At 41.5% G+C, this 26,771-nt stretch overlaps 1 protein-coding gene across 1 annotated transcript; it reads right to left on the reverse strand.

Annotated features, from left to right (window-relative positions):
• Positions 1 to 14: 14 nt before the first annotated feature.
• On the reverse strand, positions 15 to 26,690 carry PISD (phosphatidylserine decarboxylase). Its single transcript, XM_071762770.1, has 8 exons — positions 26,552 to 26,690; positions 23,025 to 23,119; positions 18,508 to 18,683; positions 5,718 to 5,957; positions 5,450 to 5,588; positions 4,358 to 4,504; positions 3,056 to 3,216; positions 15 to 2,748 (listed from the first exon to the last, which is right to left on the reverse strand). Exons 1-8 carry the CDS (start codon positions 26,599 to 26,601, stop codon positions 2,524 to 2,526), a joined length of 1,233 nt encoding a protein of 410 aa, XP_071618871.1. The 5' UTR covers positions 26,602 to 26,690; the 3' UTR covers positions 15 to 2,523.
• Between the last annotated feature and the right edge of the window lie 81 nt (positions 26,691 to 26,771).

Below are 26,771 nucleotides of genomic sequence, written 5' to 3' on the forward strand. Positions count from 1 at the left end.
ATTGCAGAAAGATAAGCAACACTTATAAGACTCTTTATTTCAAAATGTTTGCAGTTAGATGAGTTAATGTCAGTAAGTCATACACTTTGACATACAAAAATACCGTGCTACTGATACAGTTGAAGAATTCAATGGATTCTCCATGTAGGAGAAATTCACAGCATTATCAGTACCCTCTAGGAATGTTGCTTTCACTTCCAGGGTGCATTGCTGACCACTGCATAACAAATCATGTTTGTTAATCAGCAAGCTCTGCACAGAAATAAAACAGCCACTTGAATGTTGAATCCTCTCCTTCCTTAGATTGTTAATAAAGCAAATGCCACATAAACTGTCCTCCATTACTAGGCTAACAGAACCTTCAGGTACTATGGATGATGATGCCAAGTAGGAAAAAATTAAAGCTTAAAGTTGCTCTGGCTGTATCTGCCACAGACCTTGTAGGAAAGGGGGGAAAAGATGCAGTTGTCTTTTCTCTCATCCACTGGAAGAGACTTGCTTTCTACTCTTAAGATGATGTTGAAGTTTAGTCCAAAGGCTATAGATGGCTTTAACTTCTGGGGGCTGATGTTTGCCTCTGCCTTTTCTCACTCATTGCTTCAGAAAAGTGCACAGTTCTATAGCCTGTATAGGGTAACATACTGCTGCAGGAGTAAACTTGCTAATGCCAAGCAGTTCAACATGATGGGTGGCTGAGAGCCACTTCAAGCTTTCCAACTCCTCCACATATAAAGTGAGGAAACATTGACTCTCAGAGCCAAATTAATTTTCTCCTGCTTGTCAACCAAACAGCCACCATCATCTGAGTCATGGCTGGGCTGCATCACTTAGAGGCAGCTTATCTTATTCCTTCTTTCCTGACAACCTAAGCATACAGGATTTAGCAAACTGGACATTTTTACAAGAAAACTATATTCCACTTTAGGAAACTGGAACTGGTCAAACTCTACCATCTTCAGGAAGTAGCAAAAAAAATTCCCAGGGCTCAAGCAAGGAAATAATACAAAAATCTTTCAGAAAGCAGAAAGGCAGGTTTCATAAGCATACTGACTCCAGCAGTCTCTGGACAGCAACATCAGTCCTAAATGCTGGAGTGTCAAGACCTGAAATAGTTTATTCTTTTAAAATCTTTGATACATTGCTTTATAACTCTTAGGAATTAAAGAATTCCTCATCACTTTGGCACCAGTTTCTATCAGTTCGATACAGTGCCACATTCAACAGATGCAAAGTGTTAAGTTTTTAACTCTTTGTGATGTTGTTAAAAAGCTTCAGCATAAACCTTTCAGCCCCCAGCACATTCCTAGTGTTAAGTAGGAAGGCAGAGGTCAGAGCTGGTGTGGATTTTTTCAGTATTTTGAAAAAGACTGAATTGTTACCAGCATAGGAGTGTCAGAGTGGCAGATGGAAGTGCTTCAAACATCCATAGTATTTTTATACACAGTCAGTGCATAGGGCATTTCACTCTGTGCAATAAAAATGGCCCTGAAGTGTCTGAAACTGCACTTTAAATAGAGGAGTTCTTTAAAAATTTAGTGACATAGCAACATGGAAGATACACAGCAGAAAATAAAAATGTTTTGGCTACCATCGCACAAGAAAAACATCCACACTGTTGTGGATGAAAAACATCCACACATCCAGACACTATTGTCTTCCAAACCTTAATCCAAGAGGTGAAGTAACACCATCCTTAAGGCCTAGTAATAGCAAAATAAAACCATGGATTAGGAACAGATACAGCTTGCTAAGTATTTAAAAAAAAAAAAAGGAAATTCCCAGATGACCAGTTTCATTGCATGGAATGTGTTTTCAGGTTTAAAAAAACAGTGTTTTCAGGTTTAAAATACAGTGCAAAGTCCATTCTTAAAGGGACAATGTCAGGTAAAAGAACTAAAAGTATTAGAACAGTAGAAAACATGGATTAATAGAGCAGGTGCTGTCATACATTTTTCTTAGTTTGGACTGTGAAGCTTTAATAGCCAATTTAACTGTTTGGCATTCTATGCATTCACATGCTGCCTTTACATAAGACCTTCAGCAGAGTATCTTAGAATAAAATAAATAAACACATCCTTTACTCAAAGTCTGAAAAGCAGATAATGAAGATACAAGGTCTCACTCAACCTGTCAATGTCCCTTTAAATACAGCTAATCTCACCCTTCACCCTTTCCACTGCACCTGCACAGCCTAGGAAGGCTTACATGGGACTTAGAACATAGTAATCCTGTGGCACATTGAGGTGTGAATATGAAAAGACTACAGGTACAGGGTGGGACAGAAACCTCCATGATCAACATCTTTAAAGGCAGCTGTACCTGATACATACATTGTCATTCAGTTCTCTCTCTGCATTCAGCAGCATGTAATTATATACCAAATAATCTCAAGTTTAACATAGCAATGACATCTTCGGTTTTCCTCACCCAGGTCCTGCTGAGTGATACATACTTGTTAAGTGAAATACTCAGTGGTGTGAAAGAAGTCCCTTTCAATAGAAAACCTCCTTGCAGAGAAAGTTTCTATAGAGAGCCCAGTGCTTCTCCAAAGCGGATTTTCTGTCCAGCTTTGAGGTGGAATTTGAAGTCCTTGGGTGCCTCAAAAATTAATACAATTGTAGAGCCTAAGTTAAATTCCCCTAGATGTTCTCCTTTCCTCATGGGGATTCCCTCCTTGTTGTTGTTGGATACGAAGCTGAAGTCATTGTAGGATCCTTTAGAGTAGCTTGGACTGTTGGTATGCAAGTCCTGTACAAAGAAGGAAGATTTTAGGACTCTGTGTTCATTAGCACAGCAGTAGACACTGGATATCCAGCCATTTTCAATGCAGAACATAGAATTCAAAAGTGCAATAAAAATATTTTTAAAATTGCCTATACTGAAGATAACTCCCTTTAAATCAGTCTTTAAACACATTAAGTTAGTGTGGAACATCACTGTTATGAAACACCACAACCTCATGGTATTAAGACTTAACATTTTGTTTGTAATTTTCTTATAATTTACCAACCTCAGCCATAAAAACCAGAAAGCTGCATACTACTATCTTGCTCACCTGGTCAAAGTAGATGCGGATAGAGCCCACGTTTGTTGCTCCTACAGCTGTTAAGGAGAAAAAGCCATATTTCCAGTCCCCTGTAAGGACAACCCGTTCATTGTGGCAGAACAGCTCCTTGATCCAGCGAGCAACTCCAGGATTCACAGACATCAGAGAGCCTGCAATAGTAAGAAAATAGTCCAGCTAAGTTTTCTGCTTTGTAGCATTATTGTTACAACATCTAAAAGGTTAATTTTCATCTTACAGGCCCTTAAAAGAGATAAGGGTAAAGACAATAGCAGAGCCAGTCCCCAGTCTCAGTCCTGACAGACAGAACTGAAAGAAGCCTTCTAATAATCACATAAGATACACCTAAGAAAAGGCTACAAGGTACTAAAAGGAAGCTAAAGAAACTTTTCCCAGCTTAGGAACAGGTTTCACTGGTTAAATATTCAGTGCACCAGAGCAAGCCTTTTGAGCTCTGCTTGGTAAACACATTACAGTGGTTACTAAGAGTGTACCTGAAAACATAGTAGCTGTCTAGGCTAGTGGCCAGGAAATGCTAATAATGTGAAACACTTAGAAAATAAGGTTTACTACAGAGGAACCTTAAAGATTTAAATCCCTACATAGTGCTTATGCTTAAAGTAATTTAAGGTATATTCAGTACAAGTGTTTTTAGCAATAAAATGCATCTGATTTGCCACACTGAATCCACCAGTAACATTCAACTAAAACTTCTTTGCATCAATCTAGAACTTGACAGATTTCTCAAACTTTGTGGCAGGTCACTGTCTCTCCTTCACAGTGTTTGAAACCAAATCTAAGTAGTGAGGTTTTTGGTAGATACCAAGAAGTAAAACGTTTTTGTTATCTGCTAAACTACACTATGATGACCTGGCAGGACAAAAATATCTCATCCCAGCTCCAGTAGCCTGTTTAGTTTGCATCTTCTTTGCCAAGCACAGGAGAAAAGGGCATTATTTTAGACTCCTGTTTGCTCTGGTCTGCAGAACTATCAGTATTTCAGGTGCAAACTGAAAAAAAAGTTTGGGAACAAGTCAGCATACACCAGTAATTATTTCAAAGAGTTAAAGCAGACTGAATACAGTGTTACTGTTTTCAACACTTACACATGATTTGTTCTGGTAAACTATATTGCCATAAAATTCATTACCATTCATGGCAAATCACTTTTATCCCATTATTTATCACGTGACTGTACAGCTGTCCCACAGTCAGGTCTCCTTCAGCCATGGTCCATACCAGTGCCTTCTTCCACAGCAGCTCTGCATTTGTTTTCCTGGAACAGAAACTAACCTGGAAAATGACGTCTGTGTGACACTCTCCAGTCAGTGGGTGAGTGGAAGCAGTGATAATCCCCTGGTGCAAGGTAGATGACACAATGGTAGAGCTCATTCCCCTCCTTTGTGACCAGTTGTTGCTGAAAAGAGTTACCAGGTGGAGCTGCAAAGAGACCGTGGAAAAAAAGGGGTTGAGGATCATCTTCACAGTCCTCTACCACAGCTGAGCAGTCTATGTAATTATGAACAGCAGTAGTAGCAGGGGACTAAATGCAGTCCACATGAATTGTAGAGACTACAAAAAGATACTCTTTGTCCAGGAATCCAGTATTTCAAAGTGGTAAAACAAAATTATATCCTGTGTTGCTTTAATAACTTTAGAAATTCCTTTATTCTGGAGTGCCCCCTTCCCTAAACAGAACAGCAGAAAATGAAATCCAGTGAAATGTAATTTTTCTTAAAAGCCACCCTTTTCAAGAATGTTCAGAACTTCCCTCAAATCAACCCTTTTAAGAACAGAATTTGTGAACAATCACTATTTTTATAAAACATATTAGTTACATTTGTGCTTATGTTGAAAATAACCTTCTGGTTTGCAGAACTCAAGTCTCTCTTGTCCCCTTAGCAATTTAGCTAAATGTGTTGTTTTCATCTAAACTCAGGGCCTTGGAGACAGTGCTTGAGTTACAGCAGAGCAGTAACAGCACAAGTCATTAGAAGTATATAATGTTTGAGCATAAATCTTGTTACAGAGCAGCTTACATATAATTTTTGCTCACCAGCTCCTTGGCTGCATTTCAGTCTATCAGGAGGAGTGCTACAGCCTCATTATAGAGCCAGAACTTGGGAGTAATTATCAGTGTCACCATATAAAAAGGAACCAAGCAATTAAATTCAGATAATCAAAATGAGCCAGGCAGGGCAGTATAAACCTGCTGGTAAAAAGAACTAGAACAGTGACGTGTTTATCCCCAGATGATGCAGAACACAACTCACGACCTGCTTTAGTTCCTGACAATGAGTAAGGAAAAAAGTAGTGTCTTTTTTTAGTCTCTGAGAACACTGAAAAAGCAGAGCAGAATAAATGCAGAACTGATACAGAACTCACAATGGCTAAAATGCAGTTCCTCTCTGCAGACACGAGGTCCCAAGAAAGATTCCAGAGAATAAGTAACTCCTTTTACTTGTTCCACTTCACAGTTTTTTACCTGTCCAAAATTAAGAATCTTTCCATCAGAAGGACTAACCTAAAGTGAAGAGAAAAAAAGTGAAAGGCATTAGGAATTGATTCATTCCTCATAAAGCAGGCACTTTCCTTTGACAGGGAGAGGGGAAGCTGGTAGCACAGAGTAAAGCCTTTATTTCCTCTGACTCACCACACTGTTGTGCAAACAGCAGACTGGACGTGCTTGTGGTTTTAGCTTCCTGCGGAAGAATTCGCTGAGGTTTCTGTAGTGATGAAGATCCTCAACAGCTGCCTCCTTCATGTTCACTCCAAATGTCCAGATGTACAGGCTGTACACAGGCTTCCGGAGCCAGGTAGGCAGCTCCACCTGGTTCAGGCGACCCCAGGCTCGTGAGAGCAGTCGAGTTGGTACTGATTTGTACAGAGCCACCTAAGGAAAGAAGAATTGCTTCACATTATTCAGTTCATCCCATCAATGGTTTTCTCTTACTTCTCCTCATGAAAGAGAAAGGACCAAACTGTTCCTGATAACCACTCCCTTGAATTCTGTGGGTTACACCACAGTCAAAGTAGCCTATAAGTCAGCTAAAAATTAAAGCTGCACTTCATCCTCGCTTCTGTTCTGATGAGAACAGATGAGGGACAGGATGAAACTTACAATAATCTTACACTGAAGCCTGAATCTCCACTCCACTGCATGCTGAAGCTCCACATTCAAGTTACTGGAAACTGCTCAGCATGAGGCTTACAGGAAAAAGACGTTTCGCACATTCTAGTAAACACTCCTTATTTTGAATAACCAAATGAAAATTGATTGGAAAAATAATTTCTCAGTGTTTCCAGACATGCTTCTCAGGTACATCTACTAATGAGGCTGTTTTCACATCCCAATATTGTACTGTTCTAGTGATGCTTGTACAGTAGCAGAAACATACCACTGGGGATACAGCTACACAGGTTTAAGCTTACACCAGCCTTACTCCTCTGAGAACAACATAGGCTGCTAATTGCAAGAGTGTTAAGTGCCATTATCCCCACAGAAATACGCCTTTGGACTTCCACCAAAGCTTAAGCTGTAGTGGAAAGACACACAATCTAACAATATTTTTAAGAGATATATGCTATAGTTATAACTGGATGGATGTCTTCCTATTTGTAATTCTACCATGTAGTTCTTCTGGGGTTTGTGGCACTCAGAATCAGCCAAAAAGCTCATATGACCATGATGTAATTGGAGTGGTGTGTGTGTGTGTGTGTGTGTGTGTACCAAGGGAACTGAAGACTATGAAAGCACTTTTGCAAAAGAAATAGTTATCTCCTGAATTTGGTACATTTTCTTTTTAAACAATGCCTCTCAGCTACGTTTAACTCCTACCTAAAGTTTGTTTTTTGTCTTACTGAAAGCCATTCTCTCTTCTCCGTATTACTCGTATCCTTCATAATTAATCTTGCAAAATACAACCATAAGCACAAGCACACACTGGTTGAGAGCCTGTCCATCATATTAAAAACAGTGATTTAAGTTTTCACCCACATATCACCATCCTACTTCACGTTAACTACCGTAATATCTCAAAAAGAAAACACCAGCCTAATACTACTTCAGATCAGAACTTCTAAATGACAATGCCTTAGGCTTTATAAGCTGACTTACTGAAGAAAAAACACTTTGCTATTTTGACATACCTTAGACCATGGTAATCTCTAAAACTTTTCCCAGTTGCCCACAAACTCTTGAGAACGCACAGATAAAAATGTCAAATCACAAAATTTGTCAAAAGTGCTGTTTCCTGTTAGCTCCTTCTCTTCAAAAGAGCCTGGGTTTAAAGTTGGTGGGATGAAACAGAATAGCTGTTCAATTCAATAGTCTTAAGAATGGTGATTTTATCGCAGTTTTCAATCAAATTATTTGTGTGTATGTTACATCCTGCATGATCTGTGCAGAGAATATCCACGTGCAAGTCTTCCTACAGTCCTGCTCTCAACAGGGTGGGAGCAGAGATTTGCTTATCATTTGGGCTGGATGGATTACAAATGCTCAAAGAATTTGAGCAACAAGCCCTCCCTCCGAAATGACAAAAGACACCATATTGTGGTGTGGCCAGGAAAGGGGACTGGAGCAGCAGTTTGGTCTGCTTTATCCTAGCCCACATCCAGGGGCTGGTGAATTCACATTCACTTTGAGGTGACTGAATTAATTCAGAAGTTTCTCTTGGTTTTCCTGCGTAGACACCTGAGTGTTGGAGGACAAAGAACTCTCTCTCTGCTACAGAAAAAAAAAAAAAAATGTCCACGAAGCAAATACTCAACACAGCTATGAACAGTAAAAACTAAAGGGAAACATGAACTGAATCTTTCTGCTTTCATACCAGTGATCATCAGCTTGTTCTACACTAAACATCTCCACCCAGCTGCTGCCAGCTCCCTTTGGTACTGAACAGCTGACAAACACGAAGCGCAAGAGTCCTGCTGACACTTACCCTGCTCATAGGCCTCCATCCCACTCTGGTCAAGGGTTTAAGAGCACCGAAAGGCAGAAGATAATAGAGAATAGTCAGAGGCCAAGAACGGAGTTTCAGAGCAGGCCTAGACATACAGCTTAGCTGGCCCAACCTTCGCCTCAGGGCCAGCTGGGGAAATTGCAACCTGAAAGATTACATACACAACATAAGAGGGTCAGCCTTCTCAGCTTCAGAACCACCTGCTTTTGATAACTGAGGATGACTTATTCCTTCTAGTCGTTACTTAAACATTGATACTGTAAATCTCTCTTATTTTTGTCACTTCCTCCCCTTCCCAAAATAGAAGAACAGTTTACCTCAAGAAAAAAAAAAATTCTCTGTCCAAAAAATGGTGTTCACCCTCACAGGTTACATTTCATGAATGACACTCTCAAAAATTAAAGGCAGGATCACTTGCAGGTGACATTTGTAAACAAAGTTACAGCTGGTTCATCATAATATCAACATAACATGATAGCTTACAGTGGAAGTAAACAAAGAACAAAGGTTCTTTCAAATAGTGGGAGATTATATCCCCAGAATTGTTTCTTGTGACTGTTCCAGCTGTTGGATAGCAATATTCTGAAAGCTAGGAATCTGTGATGCTGGGACATTAAGGAACTCTATGGAGGGGCAATATTAAGGAAAAAACAGATACTCTGATGAAAGAAATCCTTGAAATTTAAGAAGATGAGATCCCTTAAAGAGTTCGTGTATTGAAGGCTGTATTGAAGGCATCTTGACTAGACTGTGCCTCAGAGCCATATCTACACAGACCTGTTGGTCTTTCAGTAACTTCAGGAAACAGACATTTACTTGAGAAACAAGAGAAGTGGCACTCCAGAGTCAATTAATAAAAATTTTAAATAACTGATTCCAAAAGAAATCTTTCCAGGTCTTAGAACCTTCACTCTAGTTCTGAATACAGAACATATGGACAAGCCGAGATGACCACAACTCAATAACCAACTCCTTTGCATTAGAACCAATTGCATCTATAATTTTTTTTCTTTTTTTTTTTTTTTTTTAATGGATGTCCTGGCTGAGAACAAACTCATTTTGCTCAAGAGGCTACATGCAGAAGTTGTACTTGTAACTCTCAGAGGGAAAAACTGCTGATTTTGTTAGCAGAGAACATCTTGGGCCTCAGTTAAGATGTCTTTAAGATGGCTGCAGGAGGTCTAGAGGAGAAACCCTTTAGGTCCCCATTTCCTCATGACTGGAAGCCAAATAGTAAACCATATGCATTTCCAAGGTCACATTACCAAATAAAAGTTTACCTGCCTGAAGGCAAAATAGCCCAGTCTTTTGGGCACTGACTTCAATCCTGACTAAGAGAATGTTCTATGCCTGCAACCCAGACACAGCTTTGTGCACACACACACTGCAAATTGTATGCTCTGGCTGCACTGATCAGCTCACTCTCTTATCAAATGAAGAATGAGCTATAAAATACTGCTTAGGTCTTTCCAAGATGGAAAGGCATGGGGAAATTAAAAGGAAATTTTCTTGTAGACATTTTGCTTTCAAAACTTGGATTAGAATTAAAACACCTTGCAGGCAGGTACAACTGTCACTACTTAGGGATGCAAGATGATGCTTTTGGCTCAGAGATTTTTTTTCTGCAGTGAGCACAACTTCTTTACCCCCAAGAATATACTAGCACCAGACAGTGATCTATGCATCACAACGCAAGGGGAAAAAACCCAAACAGAAAAACCCTGGAAGATGAAGCACCATCTCAGCAGAGGTAAAGCTGGCTTTCTTCTCAGCAGGACTAGACATAGGAAAAGCAAGGGACACTTCAAATTTTTCCATCCTTACCCCCCACCAGCTTGTGGTCTGCTGAGGGCTGGCAGGGCCGGGAGCTGGGTCCCCAGCATGAAGCACTGAGTGCTCCTCTCCCCCCCTTCACTGCAGTCGCTCATGGACCAATCCCTGCAGAGCTGCATCCTGGCAGCTCCCTCTGGAGCCCTCGGGCTTCTCACTGCCTTGGCCTGGTTTCAGAACAGTCCCTCGCTAATTTTTCTATTTTCCTAGCAATGAGTAGAAAGGAAAGGAATGAAACCCTCCTCGTTCTCCTTGTCATATACCAGCATGCCCTTCTCTGCCAATTCAACGCATAAGGAGCTTTATAGTAATTAGGCCAAACAAAAGCTTTGCAGATGGCTGTAGCTCCTTGTGCCCAGAAACCCTCCTCCCGTCCTCCCTTCTCTCTTCAATCACCATTGCTGCAAAGCACAAAATCCCGAACAGTACCTGAAACGGGTTCTCCTACTTGGTGTAGGACCGGCAGAGCCGGGCGGGCCTGGGCTCTCCGGACGTGAGTGCTGGTCCTCGGCACAGCTGCTGCTGCCGCCGGTCCCTGAACGCAGCCTCCGGACATGAATTTTAACTTTGTGGAGGTTGTAGCAAGAGGGTGGAGGGTTAGATAAAGCTTTATAGCATCTCACCATTTCCCTGTGTGCAGATCTGGTCCCTGCAGGGTGTCTGACTGACACATCGTCAGGGTGATGGTTGGTTTCAAGGCTCAGTCTTTTTTCCTCTACCTCTCTTTCTTTTGCTTGCTCCAGGACAGTAGAAAGGACACGGCGTCACAGTTCCTAATTCCCCCGCTGGTTTGTCTCTGGATTCCCCCTCTGTTTCCCACTTGAATCTCTGCTACGAGGGTTGCAGCTATTGCAAACAAACAGGCATTGTATCATATTTCAACATCCCACTACAAAGCCGACTCTGCACAAGATAGAAACGAGCTGTCCGTATAAGCAGTCCTTGCTCCTCGCTAGTCGGGGTGGCCATTGAAACGCAGCTCCCAAAAAACCAGCCTGCAGTCTCAGGCTGCTGGGCAGCGATGGACTCCGGTCAGACAAGCAGCCAGCTGGCCTTGAACAGCTAAACCCCCAGAGCCCGTCTGGATCTGAGGCTGGGAGGAGGAGCGGGGCGGAGAAAAGGAGGAGATAATTCCCAGCTTCAATTCTGCAGTGCTGCAGCTACCACTAAAAAGAGTTCTGGGCTGCTGGGCATCATAAAAATCCTTTCCTGCTCTTAGCGTCCAGCTTGGAAAGAAGAAAACAGCAAAGGAAAGTCCCTTCTATTTTACAATCCTTGCCAGATACCAACATCCACCTCTTGAAATCTCCATCTCAAAAGACTCACATAAGGAACAAGTAAGGGACGTTATTCTACAAATACCCAGATACATAATAAAATAAGCCAGTTTCAGGGCCAGTCTGAGAATCACATATAAAAGAAATACTACTATGTCTATTATGTACTCCGGGTACTGTCACAATTTTTATGTCCAATAGAACCAAAACACAAAACATTGAGTAAAGGAAGCTGTTTCTGTTTTGTTTTTCAGAGACAAAAAGCTGCAGTGTTTTCTGAGAATTCTGAATACACAGAGGGAAATTTCCCTGCACACCACAACTCCAAAATCTATTTTCAACATCTTTTGTTGACTGGATTTGCACTGAAATTGGACCCCTGGTTCAGAAAGTAGAAGTCAGCTAGCTACATCTCACCTTCATAATAACCCAGCAAAATTTAGGGGCTGGCAATCCTCTTCATTTACATTTTCTGTTAAAGTCTGTGTTTAAAATAAATAAATTTGCTTCCAAAGCTCTCAACACCATGAAAGCTCTATGCTAAGCACTGGTGCCCCAATATGAAAGTGTTATTATATTAGGGAAAAGGAAGAAGAAAGGGGAGGGCCAGCAGGAAAAGCTAAAATTAACTTGCTAATCGCATCTCATTCAGGCCTCGATAGAAAACAAGACTCGTGTCTTTTGACTGGCCCTCAAAACCAAATATTACAGTTATATGCTAGAAACATCTCTAGTTCCTGCAATAAAGAGTTTTTTTCAGGAAGAAAACTGCCATATGGTATGCTAGATCTCAGGAAATTCCAAAATCTGTGTGCGTGCTGCTGTTTAAGCTGAATGTTAACAACTGATTAAAAAAGGAAATTTAAATCAGCTAATGGAAGGTAAATTTAAGATCAACTGAAAGTACTCTTTCCTCTCTGAGCAAACTGTTTTTGCTTTCCTATTTATAGTATCATTGTCTCTCTCTGGCTGGCACAAGAAACTCCTACACAACAAAAATGAAGCCATCTGTGTAGTAAAACTGTGAAAGCAGTTACCCACAACCCCATCAAAATTCAAAGAAAAGCAGGGAGGAGCACAAGAGAGCTCTTTCTCTTGATTTGCCAGGAACATTACAAACTACCACCATTAAATAATTATTTTTAAATAGAAACAATCTAAACTGACATAATTTCAAAAAAGCACTTCATCAGACCAAGATGAAAATCAGTTTCACACTGAACACAACTTCACTTGTCTGGCACTGGTGAAGCCAGGCAGAAGCAGTCAGAGGACCCCAACCCAGAGCTTGCCCTTTGCTCAGATGGCTCTGGCCATGCCCAGCTCCTGCAGGATTCTGAAAAGAACCTTCACCTATGCAGGACTTTGCAGGAAGACAACTGGGCAAACAGAAGCATTACCTACGTTTTCTTTGCTACTCTTCCCGTAAGGATAAAGGAGGTAAAACTACACGCTCTTTCAGTAGAAATTCAATCGTATTCCTCAAAACATTTTTAATACATTATTCTAAATTTAACAAGCCTGATTCTCTGAAGGCATGGAACCAGTTAAATTGCTCACCTGCTCCCTAAAAACAGATGGGACACTGAAGTGTTCTAAAGCACAAGGTAGTAGAAACTACCACTCTTCAGCTGAAATGTGAACAAAAAATGTGGCAAGATGCATCTCCAGGAAGGGAGAAATACTGGTGTTAAAGATTTTTTTCTCCACTTCTTAAGAAGAACTAAGTTCAGGTGAATAAGAAGACCTAACTTTGTCTTAAATTCTGTTCTACTGACCACGTAGATGCAAATAACTGAGACCACCTTAAAGCTGACATATGGCAACCTATCACCCCTGTTGCAGCTGCCTCAGAAGCAATGGGTAGTTTCTACAGTTCCTGCAGACTGAAATGATAAACCCACTCTGGGTTTACCTACTTTCTGTGAGAAAAGAAACAAGAACTGGAAATCAAGCAGCTCATGACCAAGGAGCTCACATAATGGCATCTCAATAACTGGACTTCTCGGGATGCAGGCAGTGCCACAAAGCCTATGTCATTAGCTTAGACAAGGATCTTATGATTGTTGGTTTGTAGGAGGTTAGACATCAGTACCAGACTCCCCCTTCTGTCTGAACTCACCCAGAATACCAGCAGGTATAAATCCCTAGAGAATTATTATCCAATAGAAAACTGCTAATCTGCCAGCAATGTTCTGCTCTGTCAGCACAACTAAGCATCAAATCCAGTGACCCCATTTAATTACCTATCATTACTACCTCAAGCCTTTCCCTTAAATTTAAAAAAACCCAATACAACAAGGCACTGGCAAGACAGACTAATAGGCAGCTGAACTTCAGACCTGCAGTGTCAGTATTAAATCATACGCATGAATCATTAGGGTTGGTTTGTGCTCTTCGAGTGCTCAAAGCCCTCTCGTCACACATTCTGCATTTGTTAAATACTGTTTAAAAAACGCACTGTATGCGTACAGATGCTGCATTCGACTTAAGTGCCAGCAGAAATAAGGTATTGGAATCGGGAGAGGTCCGCCGGTGACCGGTTATTAATGGTTCCCTTCCCAGCAGCATCAGTTTAATTTCCAACACGTAATCCCAGCTCCCCCCCAAACTTTCTCCGGAGCCAGCCCGTCAACAGAAACACGGGATGCTCCACACCCAGTCAGCAGGCCCTGAACTCCGAGAACACAACAAAACTGTTCTCATGCTGCTGAGGAAACACGAGCGCAGCGTGAGCGTCTGCCAAGGCCACGCGGTTTCTGAGCAGAACCTCCACGGTCCCGCCCGGCCCGGGCAGCGCTGCCCAGCGGCACCGCCCTCCGCCCATCACTGCTGCTGCCGCTTCAAACCCTGCTCTGCCTTAGCCTGCCTTGAAGTTCTGAAATTCTTTTCATATGAACAAGACTTTATATATTTTTCTGAAGTGATTAACAAAAAGCTTTTTATCATTTCCTTGCAACTTGACGTTGCCGTTTTAAGTTGCATTCTATAAATAGAGGAGAGGAAAAAAAAGTGGTATTTTTAACTAGCTATGAAAAAGGTTGGGTTTTTTTTAAACTTAAAATTATGCTGAATTATGTTCAAAAAGCCCGTTATATAGTCTCAAAGATCTCTTCTGTGAAGCTAGGAAAAAAGTTTTATTTACTTTTGCAAAGGGGTGTGAAAATTGACGACACCTAAAATACACTGTAGTATTTTAGTATTTTGTAACAATAATTTTAATTTCATACAAAAAACAAAAACATGTTTTAGCTTAAGATGCCTTTAAAGCAAAGCCCTGCTTTTAAGAGCTCTCTAAGGAAAGCATAACCCGGCGTTACATCTTCCCAGCAGAGCAGAACCTGCCCGAAGATGAACAAAGCGGCTGGCGATTCCTCCGGCCCTGGAGGAAGTTAACAACGGGACTCTGACCTCTGATAACGCAGGTCCAGGGGACCGATTGTGTTTAAATCCTCTAAGCGATTACTCATGAGATGGTCGAGACTTTGGAACATCTCCTGAAACTGCCAGCAAGCCAGGGACCACCGATTAACTGCCCCCTGCTCGCCCGCCCTGGCAGCTCTGCCCCTTTCCGTCCCCAGGCTCGCCCTTACCTGATGCCACCGGGCGAGCTCTGCTCCTTCGCGGCTCTTTGCTCTCACCCGCGATGCCGACCCGCCCTTCTAAAGCAGTTTTCAGACAAGTGAACAAAAGCAGCGGATCTCAAACCCCAGCAAGGCGCCGCACGCCGCTCTCCCGCCCCCAGGGCCCGGCTAAGCCCCACCGGGGCCTTTCTCGGCAGGGGACCGGGACAGCGGGCTCCCCCCGCTCCCTTCCCGCAGACCCCCACCTACCTCCCGCCGGTGGAGCCACCGGCCCGGGCAGGGACTCCGCCGCTGTTGCTCCGGGGCGGCCGGGCCTCGCCTTAAGGAAGCGGCTTGGGGCTGGGGGCCCTCCCCCTCCTCGCCTCCCAGCCTTCCCGTAGGGCCCCAGCCCCCTTCGGAGGAGGAGCCAGGGCAGGAGAAACAAAATGAGACCGGAGGGGACCGGAACAAGGCGACAGCTTCGTCTGGCCCGGCAGCACCCCAAGGGCGGGACCGCAAGAGAAGTCTGCCCAGAGGGCATCGGACACTCCCGGGGGGTATTGGGGCCCCTTCGTCACCTCTTCGTCTCCCAAAGAGCCACTGACCAATGCAACAGGGAAGAGACTGTGTTGGGGACCTCGTGTGGGTACCGCAGATGGCACCGCGCTGCCCACAGCGCTGTCCTGCTGCGGTGACACAGGCTGACACACGAGATTTCAGACTAAGAAAGGAAGTGCTACTGAGACAGTAAGATAAATTGCTCCGTAATCCCAGCAAGACATTCCTGAAGTTGTATGAGATAGAACAGATTTACAACTCACTGGTCAGATTGAAAAATACTGGTTTTACTCAATTCAATTTTCCAGGACAGCTGGGAAAAACACTGACACATCCACACACTTCACACCCTAAAGATTTTCTGACCATCTTTGTCATGTGCATCAGGCCACTCTACAAGAAATGTTTATTACTAATTTCATGTTTACTCAAACAGAGCTCATCAGGACATGGGAGTATGAGTGAAGAATAAGATGACAACCAGATTCATTCTTTCTGAGCTGGATTTTTTTAAAAAATAATAACAGATCTTTCCATTATTGGTTCTTTCCTGAACTTGATACACACCTCTTAGCATAATACAAAATGTTTGTCTTCTCTGAGCCAAGAAAAGCACCTTCTGTATTGTACTGCCAAAACAGCATCCAGTATCCTCTGTTACATAAATATGAGCAGTTTTTAATACCAATAGGAAAGACTATCCTAAACCTTTACTTAAGCACTTCTTCACTCTATTTAGTTGTTTTAAAAACTTGTGGCCCTTGGCAAACTGAGGTTCAAACAGGACAGAACTGGACATTATTCTGTCATCTGTATTAACAGCTGTCACTACAGCTCACTTCCCTTCAAGCTGTTCTTCCTGGTGCTTGTCACTCCAACAAACACTGCTTTTTATTTACACCGAACAAACTATGGAAGCAAAGGACAGCTACAAGAAGCTCCTGGTCATCCTTGTCACTCTGATCGTCCAAACTCGTTCCTTGGCCAAGCTTTCCCCGAGTGATTCTTCAATCCTAAATCACTACTGCCCAGGTGAGAAGAGGCAAAACGCCTCTATTTACCACAAGAATGGTATGCAGATCCCAGCCAGGAAATGGTCTGTGACAGCAGGGATTTGAAACAATAAGCTTCCATTCATCTGCTAAATATCTACCTGCCTCCCTCAGAGCTCTCCACTTTGCCTCATCTAATTAAATGAAAGCTGATCCTCACTGGTATTCACAGTAGGAGACACTTAAAGGCGTTAATCGGCTCAAGCTATTAGCTACATAATGTCTCTAAGAAAATTACAGACTAAAAGGTCCGTGCTAAAGCAACAAAAGTTTTGTCTGTCCTCGTGGAAAAACTTAAGGGACACCTGACAAACCAGATCCATGTTATTTTCCGCGTTATTTTATGAAGCTTGAGTAAAGCAAAAACACATAGGAGTCTACTCTGTAATTCTATCGAGAACTATTCACACTTCTATGATGATACATACCGGTATGTGGAATCAGAACTTCAGAAACAGAGTGGGCAGTGAGGGCATGTGCAGCAGTTTCTTGTTCAGTATTACTCTCCTAAAGCTCATTCAATCACACTTAGTCTCTTTTTGCCTATGCAAAGGCAAATTCTGCTCTAAACCCAAGAACCTCTCTTTTCTACACTAAGTGAACTTCCAGGGATGCAAACAGCAAAACAATGGAAAATTATGTATCAGCAAAAAAGACACTTTCCAACAAAAATGAACAATGCAGCTCTTGTTTTTCTTGAGTCCTCCATTGTCTGGAATGTTTCTAGCAACCTCTAAACACAGTTTCTCTTTTTCATCCTGTCAAGCTTTCTTGGCCTCTCACAGAAGCATTCAACAGAACTCAAGCATATTGGGAAGGACTAAGAAACCATGTTAGTGTCTTACTGGTCTGCTATCTGCTACATTTGGAGCCCTGCTTATCAGTTTTAAATTCTTCATGTGATTCCCCATTGTAAAAAAATAAACCCTTTAAGCTGTTTCATGAAAAGTAACACTCATAGCTTCACCAAATAATAACAAACCAGAAGATAATAAAAAAGCCAATTTAATAAGGGAATTACCCAATTTCATACATATGAGTATGTACAGTAAGAAAACCACACTTGTTTTGGAGTATCAAAACTGATACTGCCTTTTAAAATAAATACTCAATGGATACTTACCAGTCTCCTTTTTAATCAGAACATAAAACCTGTTTGAAATAAGATTCAGCAGGAAAAGAATATGCAGAAGACAGATTTACAGACAGATTCCTCAACAGCTATCATAGTCTGATCTGTCAGCATCTGGACTGCATGGGTCATTTCTGATTTGGGTCACTAGTGAAAATGACTTCAGGGATTCCAGCCTAGTCCCCCCCACAGGCACATAGCCAAACCACTCCCCTTTGTCCAGTCTCTCCCCTCCCCCAGCAGTGTGCTCAGGAATGCAAAGAAACCAGGATGCTAAAGGTCATATTGAAGCCTGTCCTACACAATCCTACAATCCTAGAATTTTTAACTCCTTGTCTTCAGGAACAACACTGAAGCAAGCACTCCCTTGGCTGTTTGGAAGAATACCACATATGCTACTTTAAATTGTCTAACACAGAGTTGTAAAATATACTTAATATTTCAAAGAAGATATGGAAGTTACAAGAAGTTATGATGTGTTTCTTATTTCAATTCTACACTGGATATTTGACCTTTAAATCTGACATACATACTGCAATTCCACCATCATTTCTAACCTCCTTGGAATTCCAGAAGGAAAAGGCAAAAATCTGTTTGAGGATGAGCAAAAGCCACTACAGACCTTGGTGTTACCTATGCATATAAGGTCTTACTATATATTCACAAAGAAAACAGGTAGAATTTCTTTTACTAGATATTAATTCCATCTTAACTTCCTTGTAAACTATAAGGCACAGAGGAAATAAGCAAAGCACCAGAAGAAGCACAGATTGAGCAGCTAGTGAGAAGATAAACCCTGTAACTACTGCACAAGCTGCACCTATAGCTAGAGCCACTAGGACAAAAAAGCCTCAGCACCAAATGTTTTGGTTTTTTTTTTAGTTTTATGATATATAATTTTAGCCATGCCTATTTTTATTACTGTATTTATTTCCATCAGTTGCATAATGTGCTTAATCTGCTATGTTGCAATGCAAGGTGGGGAAAATGAGAACTGAATGTCAGAATGATAACAAAAGAGCTCTGCATCAAACACGACAGAAGAAAAATTGCCCCACATTTCTTACCTCCCACTCACTTGCAAGCTTCACAGGCACCTCTATGCCCTTCTTCTCCATCTGTTCAATCTTGTAATCCTCATATTTTCTGTATCCTGCATATCCCCCACCTGTAGCTACCAGAACATGGAAAGGGCGCAGGCGGAAGACTTGTCCTACTGGAGCAGTATGAAGCTTCCTCTTGTCTGTAACAGGAAAAAAAAGCAGATTTCAGGAAAGAAAACAGCTACACAGTACAGAAAAAGCCATTATGTGCAGTGTGGGATGTCAGGTGATGAAGATGGGATCAGAAAGCTGTGACACACAAGGTATGTGTAGATGCTCCTGAGTACTCCAGCTTATTGCAGCTTATCAAGTTACTGAAACTTAGCTGACAACCACTGACTGGCCATCTGTGTTTTTAACCTTAACTCCCTCCTCCTTATCCCACATCCCTCCAACATTTTCACCCCCAGAATATGAGCTCCTTGAAAGCACTGTGGAGAAATACATAAAATGAGTTGCCTGAAATCACTCATCATACTTTCCAACTATGAGATCTTCTACGTTGTTACCATATTGTCACTAAATAACTGACACCAACTATAGAGAATAATAAGCTGCTGGAGAACGATCTGTAGTACAATGTAGCTTCATGCTCCTTGGTCATTAAACCTTTCATTCTACTTAAGGAACCCCCAGATTGTGCAGCCAACTGGAGGAGGGCAAGAAATGAGGACCAGCTTTAGTGTAGGTTTGATAAACAGGGTAACAGGAACATTTCTTCTGTAATACACCTCACCATATAAAAAAGAAATGACCTCCAGTATTACATCTATTTTTACTGAGACCTACCAAGTTTCTCCTGCATAACACAAGCGTTGCATGTCAGCTGGGAGGTAGCTGTACAACACTGTCACCAAGCAACCAGACCACCACACAGGCAATCAGAGAGCTTGGAAGTATTTCCCTTGCAAAAATCTTCAAAGAAAGCAAATATGTTCAGGCTTAATGGGCTAAGTAAATATTAGACTGTGCTGCTTCTATCTGTATTACAGTCAGACTGAAGGCTTTCAGCAATGAGCATAAGTCACTGGACAGCAAAAATGCCCAAAGGAGCTAATTCTCTGATACCGATTGGTGTCATGCCCACAACAATAATTAACATCGATGAGCCAGAATGAAAAACAATGGGGTATATCTTGTTCCATCAATGTCAGGCTTGGGGGCTGACTATGAAAGGATGCATTCACAACCAAAACAACTCTGTGATCTATTCCTAAGCACACATAGAGACAAAGCTTAATCACTTTGCAATCTGGGAAGCTTTAGTTCTAACTAGCAGAGCTGATTAGAAGCATTTAGCCATTCTTCTGCAGAAGGGTGATCAATAAAAGTATTTCTTGCTCACACTGTTTTACCAAAATAGTATTTTGCTAATTTCTTTCCTACAAATGTGATTTCAAGCACTATTTGAATTATATGTCCTGAAATTAATCAATATATGAAAGCATCTTTATTTACACTTAAAAAATAGCAAAAACATTATAGCTTATTTTCTAGGGGAAAAGAACAGAAACAAAAATCAACAAGTGAGGCAGCAACTACAGTTAAGATTCTATATAATATTCTGTCCTAAATAACAGTGCTAAATAAAGGACAGAGATCATTTAGAACAGCTAAATGTTTATAATAAAATACTTTCATTTCTTTTGAATTTACAAATACTCTACCACCTCCCAACTTTGCATTGCTATTTCAACAAATTTCTGTACAGAGACCAAAGCTACTCTTTAGCCCTAAAGCCTTTAGCTTCCTTCTCACCACATTTTAAATCACCAAAGCTGCTCAGCTATTTCACTGGGGCTTAGCAAATTCCCAAACCAAAACCCCTCAGCAGGAACAGCTCTGTCTGGTTGGTGGCCAGGGAGAAGAAAATAACTGTTTAGCCAGGGAGAAGCTGTTTCTGCTTTAAGAGCCTCCATAGATCACAGCTCTATGCACATTCCTCTTCCTGTGCTTGAGACCAAACCATTTGATGTTCCACAAGCCACAGGTAACACAATTCAATTTGTTAATAAATGATAATTGAAAAGTTGTCTTTTCCCCATCTCCAGCATTAATGAAACAGCACTTCTGTAACTGGTATCCAAAACATGGTCCTTGGCAAAGGCATCTAACATGCCCTTGTTAAGCTTTCTTTTTGCCCTGACAAAATAGAATTCCACACCTTTCAGACTAAATAAAATTCACAAAGTAAGATTACAAATTCCAAGACAAAAAGGTTAAAAAAACCAAAAAAACCACCTAATCAAGCATTTTCAGGCAGTTGGCACTGTCCATAGATTTCAACTGAACATCATGTTCTCTCATGGTATCAACACTACTGCAGCTCTTGTGCACAGCATGAGAACACGAGGAAAAAGCTGTCTTGGCACATGAGCCAACAGAAGCAAGTCCAGGACAAGAGGAGAAAAGGTCCAAGCCATTTAAAATCCTAATAACATCTTCTTAGGTGCCTTGAACCCTACACTGAGTATCTTCAGCAAACAAGAGTAAAAGAAAATAGTGATTTCCTTCTCTGGAAGAGATTAAAAGATTCATGCAGCATGAAATTGCAAGCTGCATAATCAAAGGTATGTCCCAGTCTATGCAATCAGATGCAATGATACAAATATTGCTTTGCTGCTTCCCCCAAATGAAGAATTTCTTCTAGGAAAAGATATGTACACTTAGGAGAGGCTACTCTACAAGGTATTAATAAAATTAGAGTTATCTTCTCTTCCTATGACACAATTTGCAAGCCATCTAGATTTAAATCCAAACCAGGATCTTAAATTTCACTGGATTAGAAAATGGCTAAACAGTTATTTTCTTCAAAACCAACTTCAAATGACCTTTTCTTCCATGTGATAAAAAATTTTGCATTACACATCTCAGTTTCTTCGTTGTTTTGTTGTTTTTTTTTCTTTCCCCTAAGGACTAACTTTGATTTCTAGAAAACAAAGAGCTGCTGTTTCCATTAATCCATGTAAGCATATTTTTCAAGAATGAAATACTCACATGTAACATGCCAGACAAAGGATTTGGACAGGCAAGTCCAAAGAAATGGGATTAATACCTCAGCTGGCAGGGAAACAAAAACTGAAGATTTTATCCTGTTGTTATTCTAATATATATATATATATATATATATATATATATGTATGTATTCTAATATATAACAATGCATATGTACAAGTGTATGAACAATTACTTATTAAAAATGAAAGATAATATTTGGTCTTCACAACATTACCCAAATAGAGTAACTCTAAGTGAAGGCATTTTAATCAGGTTTTAAATATCTCATGTAAATCTACTTGAGTTTCCTAATTTATTAAAATTACAAGTCCAAATTGGAATATAAAAGTATATTTTTATCTTTCCTGTCTTATAGGCCTGCTAAACAGGTGAAGCCTGAATTCCTCAGACTTCTTAAACTGAACAGCTGAGAAGAACTGCACTACAAGCAGGTAATACAGTTTAACATTTTCAACAAATTCTCATCTAGTTGGTGCTTGTAGTCTTATTATCCATTAGATATTAAGCTTGGCCAGTCACTTTTGCCAGTCATTTCATGTCTAACATTATCTCACTGGCTTCCATGTAGATAACAAACCAGTTTAGTTGTCAGGCTCATTATTCATGGTTGTGCTGGGTGGATGTGATGTGAGAAGAGCACATTTGTATTGTGTTTCCATACAATAAAGCATGTAATGTATGAAGGATGTAAATCCACCTAGCTCTTCTAATATTTGAACAGATTAATTAAATATTAATTTTTTAAGAAAACATGTAAGGAAGATGGAAACAGATCCCAATATAAATTTCCCTTAGGAAAAAAAAAATCGTAATGTAGACATTCACTTTATTACCCTGCCTACCACACACAGGTACAATGCAGTGTAAGAATGATCAAAAATAACAAGGAAAAAGATCCAGAAAATAAATAACTGAATGGCATCAGTAAGCCCCAGTGGAGGCATTCCTAGTTTAGGGGGCTAACATTCCCCCAGACATGATCAGCACTGCCTTTCCATTTTTAGCCAATATTGCTCTGGATACTATAGCACCTGAACTGCTGTCCAGCTTTGTCTCTGCAAGGTTTCTCATACTTATAAAATCATAATGGAACAGATGGAAGTTCTAGAAGAACAGAGAATAAGTTTTCAGTCACATTTAGGGAAGCTATTTGTCTACAATGCTTCTCTTGTCAATATTTTTATATGGTTTTGTTTTATTTTTATTGCTCCAACGTTTGCTATCCAAGTATTCCAAAACAGCTGAGAAACAAATAACACCTCATAAATTCACTTCTCTTACCCTCTAGAAAACAACCACCAAAGGATAAAAGCTCAATTTGCAAACTTTTGTCTATGAAAGGCCATGAATTAAATAGGTGTTCCATTCTGATACTCTATTCCCTCTTCTGCTTTTATCTCACCAACTTCACACTCACCAACATGCAACTGAATTTAAAAACAGTAGATGCAAGCTCCACTTACCATTGAAAAATGTCCTGGAAGGTGTTTGCTTCCACAGGACTCCACTTCTAGCACACGGGTTCTTGTGCATAAGGAAGCTACAGCTAGAGAGCAAACTGCAAATAAAACAAACATGAACAGTTGCTTAAGTAAAGATGTTTAATAGGGCAAAGGGGTAAGCAGTTCAGTTAAGTGATAACCTTATATTCACAAGCTGAATAACAAAGAAAGAAAAGCCTTCTTGAAGTATAAAGTTTCCATTGAGCCTATTCCCTGTGGTCTCTTTCTCCCCTAGAAAAGAAAAAAAAAACACCTTGACAGTCCAACTGCTCCTGCAGATGTTATTTAATGTTGGATCTCTTCTTCTTCTTACCTAATACTGATCTATGTTCCTCCTGAGCTTAATTCTACTGCAACAGTGATACTCTTAAGCATTGTGTGTGATCTTGGCAACAGCTCTTTTGGGGCAACTATTTATGTTGTCATTACCTATCATATCTTGGCCTGTTTGGAGTTCTAAAAAATAGTGTGATTGTGAATATAACCCGACTCTTTTTAACACTGCAAGCTAGGAAAATCTAATTCCATCTTGGTTTATGCACTGCCTTGGCCAACATGTATAGTAATGTTTTTGTTACTTTTTTTCTTTTTTTCTTAGATGATTCTAGAACTGATGAGAGTTACTGCTCTCTAAATGTGCTTCCAGTTTAACATAGACCAATTTTATCCAACAGCATGCAAACAGCTCCTTTGAGGACAGTAAATTACTTGTATTTTTACTGGGGAAAAATGCCTAGAAAAAGATTTCTTACAGGGAAAGTACCTAGCACAGGCATCGTTATTTTCTATAACATGTCTAACATGTAATTACCTGCTTCCAAAGGTAATGTTTACAGTGGACAAAGTTTAATTCAGCCATATTGATCACAACAAACTCTGCTTGCAAATCAAGTGGTAAATTTTTAAATTATCATTTAGCACTTGGGATTACTCCATCTCTACCTGGCTGCTACCCAGGTGTGTCATTTAGGAACCCCCTACCTTAGAACCATCTGCTTTAGCAGATACATAAGAACTGGGTTCACGTATCTCCTTCCTCACCATCACATAGAATAGTTAGGGATTCTATGAAGTAACAATGTAATTTATTAGACCAACTGGTATAGCTGGAAAAGCAAAAAGGCTGCCAGGAACAGCTCTTTAGAATTTGTCTTACCACTCTGCACACTAGTGAACTGTAGTGCAAGTGGTTCTGTTACTCTGCAAACACACAAAATAGACTTATAACTATCCAACACAGGAAAAAGGTGGTTCAACCAAGATATTCCATATTTTTAATATATAATATTTAAATTAATGTTTCTAATAAATCTGAAAGGGATCCATACAATCATATATGAACTATTCCCGTTTAAAGTCTGTAAATAAATACTTATACACAAGTTCTTGAAGACTGCATGGCAACACCACATCCTGCTGTTAGACAGAGGCACAGGCCTAAGCCAGGGCAGGAGAGGCAGTGCTGTCACACCAGCAGACTCAGTCCCTTGGGAAGAACTGGGTCTGGCAGGTCTTTGTGCAGCCCACTCATTACTGGGATGCAAATGGCACAGCTGGGATGTCTTCATCTGCTCTTGATTAGATACATGCTGAGTACAGAATTACTTCATTAGCTTACAAGCTATTGCATCATTTAGGGTGATGAAATTCCAGGAAGTGATTATTAATAATTTTAATTGCAGGTGTCTGCTGAGTTACATGTAGACACATGTAACTCTTTATTTAGAAAAAGTCTAAAACCAGCAGATTTTTTCTTGCCTAGAGATCACATAATGATACTAGTAGACTTACTAACAATGTTTTCATGGTAGTAAAGGACAAATAGCTCTTTCTCTTATCCTAATAACATGGTGTCAGTAGTATTTCACTCTACTCTTTAGTGCCTCTATAAAAAAACCAGTGGATTAACACAAAAGTGACAGGACAGTTTGTCCCCAAAACCACAAATTCCTGTAACAGGTACTAAACATGCCACACCCCTGCATCATCTCCCATCTTTCCTTGGCAAGAGAGAAAAAGTGTCCCACAGTGCTGCAGAACCTGTATGTTTCACATAGCAACATGATGTAATTTTATCATGAACAGTGAGGTCAGCAAACCTGCTTGGGTCATCCAGCAGACCTACACTAATTTGTGGTATAACAAGACCTGCTTTACAATGTAGTAAACCACCTGAAACACAAGAAGTACTTGTCCTTCAGCAAGCTGGCAGCCTGTGGGCTACTTCTAAGGGATTAAAAAAAAAAACAAAACCAAAAAAACCTAAGTTAGCATTAGACTTAATCTACTGGATAAATTTTAGAACCCTAAAAAAATCAAGAGGAAAAAATATTAAAACTTAGCTACAGCCTAAAACACCAGTATGCTCAAGATATGTATTACTCTTGATACATTTAGTTCTTAAAACCTAAACAAGAAAACCCCACTACAGCCACAGTGTTGGCTTCACAGGAGCATCCAGGAGATGTTCAGGTCACCAAGACAGAGCAGGGCACACCGGGACTTGGTACCTGAGCACTGAACATCACAGAGGAAGGACACAACAATTAACTGCAGACCAATAGCTCTCACCAGATTTAGTTTAGGTGTCCAGTACGGGACAAGCTGTCTTTTCCTTACTCTGAAACCTCTCTAAAAGAGGTAAAGATGCCAAGACTAAAGAGTTAACTGCCAGCCTAACCTTCCCTGCTCCTGACAGCACCCTTCATGGGTACAGGTGTGTAGGAGAGCGTTGGCCTTTGCCACCAAACCGGAGCTGGCACGGGTCCTGCCGGGATCCGGCGGTCACTGCCCCGCTCGGTGACTCCAGCGGCCCAGGGACCGGGGACACGGCTCTGCTGCCGGGCACCCAGGCCAGACAGGAGAGGCACGCAGGTATTGAGAAAGCAGGTGGAGCAAGGAGATTGTGTGTTGTCTAGGAACACGGAGCTGTGTCCTAGAAACGGTGTCGTTAAAACCGTTTCGCCGCTGCAAGAGAAGCTTTCAGATAATGAGCTCTCCCGTGAGGGCCCGCCGGGCCTCCCGGGATTACATAACCCAGGGCCAGCAGCAGACACCAATGTCTGAAACACACTGACAGATACGGATTATGAAACCGAATTAAAATGATACAAAGCCACCTGCTCTTCTTCCTTTAAAAAAAAAGAAAAAAAAAAAATTCTTCATCTTTCCAGCTTGGAGGCCGCGGACAAGACTCCTCGCACATGCCCAGAGGGCACTGCCGAGCCACCGCGAATTAACCCCATTTTTCCCCTGTCAGCGAACGAGGCATCTGGAGAGGAGCGAGCGGCTGCGGACCCCGGCCCGGGGGAGGCTGGGCCACTTCCCGGCTCCTCCTCACGGCCCCCTCCTCCAAGGTGCCGGCTGTCAGACACCGGCAGCCTCTTCGCCCCCTGCTCTGCCGGGGCCACACAGCCTCAGGCTTAGCCCCAGGCCCAGCTCCCTCGCCGCTGGGCAGCACGGTGTCATCCCGCCCGTCGCGCCCGTACCTGCCCCGCCGCAGGACAGCCACACCACACCGCGCCATGGCCGCCGCCATCTTGCCGCGCCGCCGCCTCCGCGTCCTCTGCTGCGTCCCGCGAGTGAGGGACGGAGACGGGCGGGGGGCGGGGCCGGCGGGGCTGAGGGGAGGGCGGGGCCGCCATGAGGGAACGGGGCCGCTCCCGGGGCTGCTCCCGCAGGGGGTGTGGGGAAGGGGCTGTTAGCTAG

This window comes from Heliangelus exortis, chromosome 19 (assembly GCF_036169615.1).
Source record: "Heliangelus exortis chromosome 19, bHelExo1.hap1, whole genome shotgun sequence".
Classification (NCBI taxonomy): Eukaryota; Metazoa; Chordata; class Aves; order Apodiformes; family Trochilidae; genus Heliangelus; species Heliangelus exortis.

Excerpts from the sequence above, each read along its gene's own strand:
- PISD (XM_071762770.1), bottom strand. The coding sequence starts at position 26,601 with ATGGCGGCGGCCATGGCGCGGTGTGGTGTGGCTGTCCTGCGGCGGGGC. Across the intron at positions 5,958-18,507 it reads AGCTTGCAAGTGAGTGGGAG|GTGGCTCTGTACAAATCAGT; the intron begins GTAAGAAATGTG and ends TTCTTTCCTTAG. Across the intron at positions 5,589-5,717 it reads GCTGTTTGCACAACAGTGTG|GTTAGTCCTTCTGATGGAAA; the intron begins GTGAGTCAGAGG and ends TCTTCACTTTAG.